The sequence below is a fragment of the Megascapheus bottae genome, chromosome 7 (assembly GCF_031878675.1).
Source record: "Megascapheus bottae isolate mThoBot1 chromosome 7, mThoBot2.hap1, whole genome shotgun sequence".
NCBI classification, from domain to species: domain Eukaryota; kingdom Metazoa; phylum Chordata; class Mammalia; order Rodentia; family Geomyidae; genus Megascapheus; species Megascapheus bottae.
The window spans coordinates 21,860,242-21,872,989 of record NC_143515.1 but is presented as its reverse complement, the minus strand read 5'-3'; the positions used below and the strand labels follow the sequence as shown (position 1 = coordinate 21,872,989).

The following is a 12,748-nucleotide window of genomic DNA, read 5'->3' as shown; positions in this document are numbered from 1 at the left end:
CAAATTTTCCTTTCTTCCTCCTTCCTTCTCCTCCCTTCCTTTTTCATTCTTGAATTTTTTGTTGCTATTTTATACCATATTATTTTCATTCACCATGTTTATCTAATTGAGCTAGTTTGCCTGTTGTTTTTGTAAAAGTCAAATTATGTAATATAGATTTTCAGTTTAACCTTGAAGCTTTATTACCATGCCATCTAGTGGTTAGTAGCTTATGTTTCTGAGATTGATCTTAAAGCTTCTAAGTTAATTTTTCTATTTCTTCTGGCTGCCCAATTATACTAGAGCTCTTTATTTACATCAGCCACTTTCACAGTCCACTGATCTGGTGATTTGCTTTGCATAGGCCCCTCCAGCTGCTTCTCTGATTTGATAAATGAGGCCTCTTGCAATGGGGACTGAGATGCATCAAGAGGACTGGGACAGCGAGATGGCAGCACAGAGCCAGGTCCTTGTGCTCCTGTTACTTTGGATATCTGGTGAGATGTTTGAAAATGTTGTAATAAAAGTTCTACTGCATTCCCATTTGTAGTAATATCTCTGTAGAGAGAAATATACCAACATAACATGAGAGTAGATTTTGATGTAATAGTGCAATAGTTATAAAGTCTGTCTGTCTGTCTCTCTGATCTGACTACAGGTGCTTGCGGGGACATTGTGCTTACTCAGTCTCCAAGTTCCTTGGCTGTGTCTGCAGGAGAGAGTGTCACCATCAGCTGCAAGTCCAGCCAGAGTCTGTTATCGGGTAGTAATAACTACTTGGCTTGGTATCAGCAGAAACGGGGAGAAGCTCCTAAGCTGCTCATGTATTGGGCTTCCACTAGGGCCTCTGGAGTCCCTGATCGGTTCCGTGGCAGTGGGTCTGGGACTGAGTTCGCACTGACCATCAGCAGCATACAGGATGAAGATATGGCAGATTATTTCTGTCAGCAGTATCATAGCTCTCCTCTCACAGTGCTTCAGCCTCGATCACAAACCTCCTCCCCAGGCCATGGGTGAGTGGGCCTTGCTGTGTGGACAGCTGCCTGCTCATTCAACTCTCAGCTGGCATCCTTCCTCTCTGCCTGAGAGGCTGCATTTCTCCACTGAGGCCTGGCAGGGTTTGCAGGCCCCAGGGAATCATTTAGACACTCGGCCTTTCTGGATCTTTCTGTGTGGGAGATAACTGTAGAAAAATATTGTTAAGGTTGTCTGAGAGACATTGTTAGGATTTTTTATTTTATTTTATTTTTTTGCCAGTCCTGGGCTTGAGCTCAGGGCCTGAGCCCTGTCCTTGGACTTTCTCAAGGCTAGCACTCTACCACTTGAGCCTCAGCACCATTTCCGGCTTTTGTCTATGTATGTGGTACCAAGGAATTGAACCCGGGTCTTCGTGCATGCTAGGCAAGCACTTTAACCACTAGGCCAAACTCCCGGCCTCGGATTTTTTTTGTGTGTGTGTTACAGGTACCTTAATGTCTTAGATTCATACAGTGATGCAATGAAGTTAGTTTTTACTTTTTAGAGATAGATATAGTAGTTTTCATGTGTGTGTGTGTGTGTGTGTGCTGTTCCTGAGGCTTGAACTCAGGGCCTGAATGTTGTTCCTGAGGTTTTTCTCTTTTGGTAAAGGCTGGTGCTCTACCATTTGTGTCACGCTTTCTTTTTTCTTTTTATTGTATTTTATTTTCCGGGTAACGTGTACTATTTTGGAGTTATACTTACATTCGACAGTGATGTTTTCTTCTTTTGTTGGTTAATTGAAGATGGAAGTCTCATGGACTTCCTTGCTGGCTGTCTGGTTTTGAATTGCAGTCCTCCAATCTCAGCCCTCTGAGTAGCTGGGATTATGGCTGGAGCCATTGGCACTGGTGGATCCAATGCTTTGGAATAGACCATTGCTTCTTCTCCTCTACCCCTTCATTCCTGGATGCTTCTACTTTGATTCTCTTCCTTTTTTTCTGGTCTCCTTTACTTCACCATATGAAACCTGAGTATTTTCTGGATTCATTTCTTTTCCAATAGCAAGCACTTGATCTCTCTTTTCAAAACCCCACACAGAGAAGTCCGTATTCGTCGTTTGGTTCTTCTGTCTCGTCACCCCCTTTTCCAGCTGAACTTTCGTGGTCAACCTCAAATAAAATGCATTTCTCTGCTACCTCTTCACACCCTGTCTTTTTTGGCCCCTTCAGGTCTTTCAGTCATACTTTCAGAGGTCATTCATGAATTGTCCAATTCAATCACTAGAAATGTGTGACAGCATTTTCTACTAGATTTTCTCATCTTTAGTCAATATTCTGTTTAGTTTGTCTGTGGGCACCTGAATCTAGTATTATGGTAGAAAAATATTGTGGGTCTTAGATTGACTATATATAACTTGAGTCCCTCATGCAGTATGCCATTAACATGGGCATTCTAGTGTTGTAGGGGCAAAAGGAAAAGTCATTTGAATATTTCTTCATCCTCATCTGAAATCTTTGTGCTAATGAAACTTAGTTCTTGAGAAGATATCAGTAATCCCAGGGCATTCTGAATACTTTCTTATATGAAATCTTTGCAGCTAGGTGCTGGTGGCTAATAGTTGAATTCCTAGGTTTTCAGGAGGCTGTCATTTGAGAATCATGGTTCAAACCCAGTATGGGAGGGAAAGTCCATGAAACTCTGATATTCAATTAACCCCTCACCCCCAGGGCTGAAAGTACAGCTGTGACTCAGGTAGTAGATGGCCAGCCCCGAGCACAAAAGCTAAGGGTCAGCACACAGGCCCTGAGTTCAGGTCCCAGCATTGGCACACAAACACACCGAAGCCAATATGAAGAAAGCCATGCCATTCATTTATTCAGAATGTTTATGGAGTGCTTATTGTCTGTTAAGTGAAAAAACACCATTTTTTCATCTCTGAGTAAATAAATGCCCCAGAGTAGAATTTCTGGACCACAGGGTAGTTCTACGTGTAGTGTTTGAAGAATCGCCTGACAGCCTTCCAGGATGAGTGCACCAGTTCACACCCACAGTGCATTGGTGCTCCTTTCATCTCACATCTGCAGTAGCACCTATTGTTCTTTGTGTTCCTGATAATGCCCATTCTAACTGGGGTGAGGTGGCATCTCAGTGGTGTTTTGATTAGCATTTCCTTTATGGCCAGGAATGCTCTTTCCTCTTGTGTCTATTAAGCAATTTTACTTCTTCTGAGATATTTCTATTTAGTTTACTTGTGTTTACTAATTTGGTCAACCATTCTTTGAGGAATCCCCACATTTTTAATGCTGAGTCTCCTAGGCTTTCCCTTCTTCACGTCTTTTCCAAATATTTTCAATATTTTATTGATCAATTTTTTTGCCAGTGCAATGGGAAATGCATTTTGTTTCATTTTGGGTTTAAAGGTGCAAAGACTTGAAGGGTGTGGAAGGAGGCATCTTAGTTAAAAAATGTCTGTATGAGAAGCTAGTAAGTGCAAATTCCATGCTCCCTATCCCAGTGGGCAGTAGGAAGCCATGTGGAATGTCTAGATGTATTGGGACAGAAGGGAGAGGCGAGGTGGGTATGGATCAACCTCACTAAGGCAGCGCACAGACTCAGTGCAGTGCAGGTATGGAAATTGATCTTTTGAGGGAGAGTGGTCAGCTGTTTTCCCCTTAACAGCTAAGATTTCCTATCAGTGACAGCATAGACTTGAGCTATGCTGGTAGTTGCCAAGTGAACCAAACGTGGTAGAAAGAAAGATTAGCAAAAGCTTGGATCCAGTGAATTAAATCTGTGATGCTCATGTGAAGAGAACTTAACCATGAGGAAAGTAAGAATTTGTTTCAGCTAATAGAGCTAATTGCTGAGTTCAAGAGCAGAGGTGGGACATTACACTTTCAGTAGTGAATACTAATGTCCCAGCTAGTTTTTACAAACTGGTGAACATTCTGTCATACTTATTCCAGTTATGTCAGATTTGTAAAATCATTCTCCTCCTCCTTAATGAATATTTGGTTGAAGTCAGGAATTCAAACTTGCTTAGCTAGTACTATACCACGGGAGCCATTCCTCTTGTCCTGCTTCATGCTGTAATTTTCAAGTGAGTCTCATGGATTTTTTTTTTAGCCCAGTCTGGTTTATAATAACATATCTCAGAGTCACTAGCTTTGTGTTGCTTTAGGAGCAACTGGTACTTGACAAAAATACTTATTTATTTTTATGGTTTTACTTATTGTGCCAGTACTGAGGCTTTAACTCAGGGCTTGGGCAATGTCTCTTCGCATTTACGTTCAAGGTATTGTACCACTTGAGCTTCACCTCCATTTCTGGCTTTTTGCTGATTAGTTGGAGATATGAATGTAATGGATTCTCCTACTTGGGAAGGCTTAGATCCACATTCCTCAGATGTCAGCTTTCTGAGTAGCTGGGATTAGAGGCATGAGACACTGTTGCCTGGCCAAAAACATTTCTTAAGGGAAGAATAAAGGGGTATACTCCAAAATATCTTAGAAGAATCCCTACCATATCCCAGTCCTTTTTGTTGTCATGAATATTAGGTAGTTACAGTCAAGGTGTCCATAGTTTAAAAAAACAGACAGCAATATTCACACGACAAAAGTTGGAAATGAACTTTACAACTTGGGAGAGGGTGTGGGGAGGGACAGTGGGAGAAAAGCATGGGAAGGGATAACAATGTTTAAGAAATAGTGTGCTCACTACCTTACGAATGTAACTGTAACTCCTCTATATATCACCATGATAATAAATTTTTTTTAAAAAAAATGGAATGAAGTCCTTTAATATTTAGCAACTATTTGAATCAAAGACAGACCTTCTCCTGGGCTTTCATCCAAGATGGTCACTGTGATGAGTGTGTTGAATCAGAGTTGGGAGGATATTAATTCCAAACTTCCTGCTTTTAGAGCGTTGGGAGAATAAATCTGTGCTGTTTTCATCAACTAATTTATGGTCCTTTTGTACATTCAGCAATAGATACATCCACCACACACTGTGGAAATTCAATTTGTGGGAAGGAGAAACAATTAAGGAGTCTGTCAGGCTTTCTTTTAGTGTAAAAGCAACTCTGTAGAGATTTTCATCTAGAAGATACAGATAAGCCTCTAAACACTGTGGAAAGCAGTTATGTTTATAACTTAAAATTTGGATTTCTAGAACCTTATTTTGCATCTGTCTAGTCTGAATGAGTAATAGTAAAGGAATGAGAAAACAAAATCTAGCGCATTGGAGCAGTCACAAAACTCTGCTGAAGTCAGAGGGTGGAGGAACCTGTTAGAACTGCTGTGGGATCATTTACTCAATGTTCACGTTCTCGCCCTTGGAAAGTGGAACTTCCCTAATCATTGCACCGTTTGGCTTTCTTTTATTGTGGCAGACACCCTAATCTTTCCTAGGTGAACTTTGAATCTTATAATTCTTTTGACACTTAGAAAACTGATTGCAGAAAGGATCTATTTGAAACAAAATTAGAGAAGAGATCACATTGATTGAATGGAAAACTTAAAATGCACAGTGAGTTGCCTGTAGTATTCCTGATTTTATGTTTAAGGTTTTATATCAGCTAAAGTGTTTTAGAAAGAAAAAAAATCTGAAGCCAAGCACTAGTGACTCATATTCCAATGCTATCTACTCAGGAGTTTGAGGTTTGAAGCCAAAATGGGAAGAAAAGTCTGTTAGACTCAATCTCTCAAATAACCATCAAAAAGCTACACTGGAGTCATGGCTAAAGTGGTTGAGTTTTAGAGGAGCAAGAATGCAGAGCAAATGTGAACCTCTGAGTTCAAATGTCCCTCTAAATTTTATCCCTTTCTTTTTGTTTTTCCCCATCTTTTCTTTGCCTAAGTCTTCTCTCCTTCTATCATTCCTCTTTCCCTTCCTCTTCATCCTGTCCACTACGATAATCTGATGGAACTAGCTCAGTTAACATTTCTGTAAAACTCAATCCGTTTAAATATATATACAGTTAACACTGATGCTCTGGTACTACACCATCTAGTGGTTTGTAGATGGATCTTAGCGCTTCTTAGATGATTTCTCTTGACTTTTCTAGTTGCACACTAAGACTTCATTTGATGATGTTTTTGGCTGTCGATTTACATGAGATGTTCTCATCATCCACTGTTCAGGTGATGTACTTCCTCCTATTGCTTTGCATAGGCCCCTCCAGGCTGCTTCTCTGATTTGATAAATGAGGCCTCTTGTAATGGGAACTGAGATGCATCAGGAGGACTGGGACAGAGAGATGGCAGCACAGAGCCAGGTCCTTGTGCTCCTGTTACTTTGGATATCTGGTGAGATGTTTGAAAATGTTATAATAAAAGTTCTACTGCATTCCCATTTGTAGTAATATCTCTGTAGAGAGAAATATACCGACATAACATGAGAGTAGATTTTGATGTAATAGTGCAATAGTTATAAAGTCTGTCTGTCTGTCTCTCTGATCTGACTACAGGTGCTTGCGGGGACATTGTGCTTACTCAGTCTCCAAGTTCCTTGGCTGTGTCTGCAGGAGAGAGTGTCACCATCAGCTGTGAGTCCAGCCAGAGTGGTAACAACTACTTGGCTTGGTATGAGCAGAAACGGGGAGAAGCTCCTAAGCTGCTCATACGTTGGGCTTCTACTGGGGCCTCTGGAGTCCCTGATCAGTTCCGTGGCAGTGGGGCTGGGACTGAGTTCACGTTGACCATCAGCAGCATACAGGATGAAGATGTGGCTGATTATTACTGTCAATAAAGTCACAGTTCACCTCCCACAGTAGTTCTTTGAAGAAAAACCCCTTTCAGAGTTGTCCAGCTCGGCAGCTTGATCAGAACGCTTGTCTTGCTGCCTTCTTCGTGTCTCCTGTCCCTTTCATTCCTCCCTCTAGGTTCTTGGTCCTAGTTGGCGTCCCGCCGGACGGGACAAATGGCGCCCAACGTGGGGCTCGAGTGCCTGTGAGGCTGAGGAACGCTGTCTTCCTGAGTTGTCCAGCTCTGCATGAGCACACTTCCTCCATCTGCCTGAAAGCCTGTATGCCTGACTTCTCGGCAAGAAAGCTGGCAATGCTTAACAGAAAATGAAAAGTTACACACATGTTTCTTACAGTCTCTCACATGGAAGGTTCCTATAGGAAAACTCAATAAAAATCCTCTGTATTGGTTTGCTGTAGTAATTGACCAATGTCTCTGTGACTTGAAGAAGACAAATGGGAAATCAATAGTTGTGGAGGTCAGAACTCTAACACAGTTCTCAATGTGTTTTCAGGTTGCATTCTCATTTGGGAGTGTCAGAGAGAATATGTTTCATGCCTTTCCTAGTTCCTAGAACATTAACTTCCATTTTGACAGTATTCCCTTCTTCCCTACTTTCAGAGCAAACATGTCATATATTTCTGCGGTTATATTTCTGATATTTCTCTATGTGATTCCTAAATATGCATGAAACAAAACCATTCTACATTCATGTGTAATATGTAGGGAGGTGGTTTTCTGTTTCAGATGTTGCCTTCCTATCCTTATAGCTCACAGTAATTAATAAAATTTAATGTTTGGAGAAAACTTTATACCAATCAAATTGAGAAAGTGAGCCCAGGAACAGTGTCTAGTCCTGAGGGTCAGCCATGGAGAGGATTGTACTGGACAGTCAGCAACACATGGGGCTCAGGCCTGCTGATCTGTGAGTGGCGTTGGATATGGGCATGGATGAGCAACGCACTACATGTCACCTTCACTATGGAAAGCAATCACAGGCAAGGGTGAATTTGCAGAGCATGCCTGAGAACTATGTTTCTCAAGGGGGTCCCGTGACAATGGTGATGACACAGCCGAGTTATATCCCTCCCCAGATGACCCTGACTCAGTATACTCGTATTTGCCAAGCTATCCCCATGACCCAGCTGCGATGTCTACCCTGGCATGGGCATGTCAGCACAGAGCCCATAGTGCTGAATTCTGTAGCTCTAGTATTGGCAGACAGGGCATGGCATCCATGCCATGTAACAGAAGGGAAGACAAGAGGAAAGGAAGCACATGCAACATTGTTAGGAGTTTCTTAACTTTAACAAGATGTTGAAACATAGCATTAAATTAGAGAGAATTGTGGTCATAACTTGGCCATTGCTCAGTAAGAACTGCAAAATGCCTTGGCTCCAGGCTGTGGAGACTGAAGGCCCAGACAGTGCTGTCCGCATGGTGATGAGCTAGGACGGGACATCCGAGTCAAGGAACACAGGTGACATTTCAGATGGGCAAATCTATGTCTAACTTCTATCCCTATCCAAGACTCTTCTCAATGATCTTCTGCCTGCACTGGCTTGACAAGCAATCCAGACTGTCTCCTAGAGACGCCCACAGCAGAGCATGTGTCTGGATCAGGTTGATGTCCTTCCTCATTACTACTAAAAAAAAAAGAAGTAGTAACAAGGATAAACCCCATAGGCATTTATGGTGAATGGAGAGCATGGAGATGTGTGCCGAAGTGAACAGGTTTGGCATGGTGATAAGTGGATTCATCATATATGGCAGAAGATCTGCAGAACGCAGAAGATTCCAAACAAAAAAAAATGTGGTTTCTTTATTATAAAACAGCAAAGCCACCTACAGTCCTGGAAGATGGTGAATTTGTGACTCAATTGGAACAGTTATACTTTTTGTCCTTACCCTGTGACTTCTTTCAATGAATTGTCATTTTACTTTAAAAGAGTAAAACTATTTTAAATGCATAAATCCTTTGTAAGAACGCAAAGTGTTTGTGTTCTCATTAGAGTTGTTTGAGGAGGTGGAGGCAGAGCTCACTTGGTAGAGCAAGAGGCTTGAGCAAATAAGCTTAGAGCCAGCGCACAGGCCCTGAACGTCAAGACACATCGTCAGCACAGAAACACAAAAGTAAAGTAAAGGAATTACTTGAGAGTGAGTTAAAATTGAACATTTCATCCTCTAAGACAATTATGTGTGTTCCCTACAAACAAGGATATATTCCTGCATCACAAGATCACATAAGTTACTGCAGCTAATGCTTATTACAATAAGCACTACAATTATAGCTTTCAAAACATCTGCTGTGATGAAATGGCCTCTGGGAGAAGAGCACTGTCTACAGAACACTGACAGCTCTGCTGCACCCTGCTACATGCATGAACACCTGGCTGTGCTGAATTACTGAAGTGAGCCTAGCCTGCAGCTGTGCCCAGTCCTGCCCAGCCCCTGCATTTGCATATGCTCAGAACACAGCACACTGCCCTGAGTATTTCTTCATGGTCTGCTCCCCCCTGTGCAGGAGTCAGTCCCATCAGCACACAGCATGGACATGAGGGCCTCAAGGCAGATCCTAGGGCTGGGACTCCTGCTGCTCTGGCTCCCAGGTAAGGAAAGACAGCAATGGAAATGTCATCAGCTCACTGTGCTCAGTTCTGTGTGGTTGTCTGTGAGATCCTCAGGAATCCTGCATAATGATGTGGATGTTTCATTCTGTTTCCATGTCAGGAGCCAGAGGTGCCATCCAGATGACCCAGACACCATCCACCCTGTCTGCATCTCCAGGAGACAGAGTCACCATCACTTGCAGGGCCAGTCAGGGCATTAGTTATTACTTAAACTGGTACCAGCAGCATCCAGGAAAAGCTCCTAAACTCCTCATCTATGCTGCAGATAGTTTGGAATCTGGGGTCCCATCCAGGTTCAGTGGCAGTGGATCTGGGACAGACTTTACTCTCACCATCGACAGCCTGCAGCCTGAAGATTCTGCCACTTATTACTGTGTGCAGTATGATGAGTATCCTCCCACAGTGATACAAGTCATAGCATAAACCTCCCAGGGAAGCAGAAGTGAGAGTCTGGGCTGCCCCAGCTGCTCCCCCTGCTGCCTCCACCTGCTGACACAGCTTCCCACATGCAGCCTGGCTCTGAACACAACTGCAAGCTTTGAATCCAACTTTCCACAAATGTTCCTTTGTACTCTGTCTCTTTTCTCCTCCTCTGCCCCAGAAATATGGCCAAGGCCACGAATCTTCTTCTATAAAGGCATCATTTGCTATTTACACACCAAAGTTTAAGCTAGTCATGAATCTCCACGCAGGAATTGTGTTAATACAGCAGACGAGTCTCCTTCCTAGCTTTTTCACCAGATAAGTTGGAAGTAGGAGTGTGAGGTCCTGAGTTCACACCCTAGTACTGGCACAAATATGCGTACCTTCAGTCAGTCAATCAGACAGACACATATACACAGACTACACACACACACACACACACACACACACACACACACACACACACATTGACCTAGTGATATTCAGAAAGATTTATATTTGATCCAGTTCTATGGATCATTTCTTGCCCATTTTTCCTGAGCAACTGAATTCTTGTTCAAAACAATAACCTGTGTCCTTATCTTTAAGGATTTTTCCTATAGTAGTTACAAAGTTTCATATCTCACATGACTATCCTTGATCCATTTTTGACTGATTTTTGTACTGGTGAGATTAGGGAATTAGATTCAATCTTCTTTCCGTAGACATCCAGTGTTTCCATCACAATTTTGGATGAGACTCTTCTCAAGTGTATGATTGAACATGGTTCAGCCATGTGGATCTTTTCTGTTCCACTAGGCTGCAGGTAGCCCAAGCAAGCCTGCAAATGAAATTATGGTGAAATGAATCCCAGTGAGGTGATTTTGCAGGTGTCCCTTTATGAGCTGGCTGCCTGGAGATCTTTTCTCAAGAGAAAGTTGTCCACATGAGTTCATTCACACAATCTGGCAGCCTTCCCACTGGAGTTTAGCCAAATCCTGAGATGTTCTCAGTGTATCTTTCCCCTTGTCCCGAGACAAAACTTCACACTAATGGTGCTAATCTCTCCAATTAGTGTCAACTTGTCACACTTCTATGTGTATCAATTAAAGTCATTGGGTTTGCAGTTGGGAGCCACTACACCCAATGTAGAACCAGAATTATGAAAATCCCCAATATAAGATATAATTCTAGATAGCATCAAACATTGTGTTTGATTTTTATTCTTTCATTTTTCCCCTTAGCACAGTCCTTTAATGGTTTGTGTCTAGGAGTTTTTTTCAGAAAACTATTTCCACCTTCATTTTTTTCTTTTTCCCTTTTTTGCTTTATTTTTATTTTAATGCATAGAGGGGTTACATTTCTGTTTGCCAGATAGTAGGTGCATTACTTCTCACATATTGATACTCCTTCTCATATTTTGTCCCCGTTTCCCTCTCCCCTCATCTTGTTTTCCCCCCTTCCATTTCCCATTTCAACTAAACAAATAAATGTATATACAGTATATCAGGTAACAAGGTCAAACATTGTAACAATATGATATTAACCAAAGGGCAGAAAAAGAGAAGAGAAATAACATAGTATATTAAGAACAATAATCACACAAGATAAACCGCTTGCTTCTATATCCTAGAGTTCCTTTCATTTAGTTTCATCCTATATAGCCTTATGTATCTAGGGTTTGAACTATTGCAATCCTCTGTAGGAGGCTCCTAGGTTTGTACTAATTATTGCAAATGTGGGAAATCATTGAGCCTATGTTCCTTTGAGCCTGGCTTATTTCCCTTAATATGATTTTTTTCCAAGTCTTTCCATTTCCTTACAAATGGGGCGATGTCATTCTTTCTGATAGCAGCATAGAATTCCACTGTGTATAAACACCACATCTTGTTGATCCAATCATCTACCGAGGGGCATCTGGGTTGATTCCACATCTTCGCTATGGTAAATAGTGCTACAGTGAACATCGTTATGCTAGTGGCTTTAGTATGTCCTTGTTTCTGGACCACTGGTTAAATGCCAACTAGCAGAATTGCTGGATCATGGGGGAGCTCTATGTTTAGCCTTTTGAGGAACTGCCATACTGCTTTCCATAGTGGTTGAACTTCCACCAACAGTGTAGTAGTGATCCCTCCTGGCCATATCCCCTCCAGCATCTGCTGTTATTAGATTTCTTGATCATGATCCATCTTCAGTTTGACCACAAAAATCAAAAGCTAAGCCTTTGTTCTTCCCAAAGGGCTCTTTGGTTAAACATTATTACTTCCTACTCCTGTTCTTGTACTATTCAGTCAAATAAGTTAATGTTATTGATAGAAACTAGAATTGACTCTGAAAATGAGCTTGGAACCAAGTCATGACCAGTCTTTGCTTAGGGAGTCCGATTGTGTTGATCCTAATGTCGCAATGCCCAAGTACAAATGCAAGTCAACACAGTTGCTGCAGTTGTTCCCTAAAGAAATCAGATGGTTAAGACAGCCTTTAAGGGACGTAGGTAGTGCTGAAAACAATGGTCTGGGTCAGTTTCCTGGCTATCTGATTCTTTGTCAGCACCATGAGGCATTGAGTGGTACAGCAGAATGGCTTCTGTGACACAAACCACGAGACTGGATTGTAAGACTTCAGGCAGGGCCCTCCGCCTAGAATTGTACCCCTTATGTACTGTCTGTCACTCAGGACACCCCCTCTTCAACTAAACCACATGTTAGGCATCTCATAAGGAACACACATCCTAGGCTAAAAACCCTTTTGTGTGCCCTAAATTCTCAGAATTTATGATGAACCTATACTTTTTCTTTAACTGCTATAAAGTATCCCACAAGAGGATTCATTGGACTTTTCTACTGAATCTGGCCTTGAAACCAATGTGCCAGGACTGGGTTTGTGAGTATTGGAGGAAAAATTCATTCATGGTCTAGTCAATGAGACACCAAATGGAAAATCCTAATGATTGTGATGTCACAAGTCTGCCACCAGAGGGCAAGCCAACCTCACAATCTGCACCTTCCCAGTGTGCAGATCCTGAAAGAC

At 42.0% G+C, this 12,748-nt stretch overlaps 1 protein-coding gene and 1 pseudogene across 2 annotated transcripts; both read left to right on the top strand.

Annotated features, from left to right (window-relative positions):
- The first annotated feature begins 266 nt into the window (after positions 1-266).
- Positions 267-6,690, top strand: LOC150060415 (uncharacterized). The gene is made up of 4 exons (XM_090336239.1): positions 267-476; positions 638-992; positions 3,360-3,517; positions 6,410-6,690. Exons 1-4 carry the CDS (start codon positions 374-376, stop codon positions 6,688-6,690), a joined length of 897 nt encoding a protein of 298 aa, XP_090192365.1. The 5' UTR covers positions 267-373.
- A 2,528-nt stretch (positions 6,691-9,218) lies between these two features.
- LOC150060414 (immunoglobulin kappa variable 1D-13 pseudogene) lies at positions 9,219-9,739 on the top strand (annotated as a pseudogene). The gene is made up of 2 exons (XR_016536206.1): positions 9,219-9,295; positions 9,417-9,739. The product of XR_016536206.1 is annotated as an immunoglobulin kappa variable 1D-13 pseudogene (transcript).
- Positions 9,740-12,748: the final 3,009 nt, after the last annotated feature.

Coding starts and splice junctions, on each gene's coding strand:
- LOC150060415 (XM_090336239.1), top strand. CDS start 374: ATGAGGCCTCTTGCAATGGGGACTGAGATGCATCAAGAGGACTGGGAC. Junction 477..637: donor CCTGTTACTTTGGATATCTG/GTGAGATGTTTG, acceptor ATCTGACTACAG/GTGCTTGCGGGGACATTGTG. Junction 993..3,359: donor ACCTCCTCCCCAGGCCATGG/GTGAGTGGGCCT, acceptor TTGGGTTTAAAG/GTGCAAAGACTTGAAGGGTG.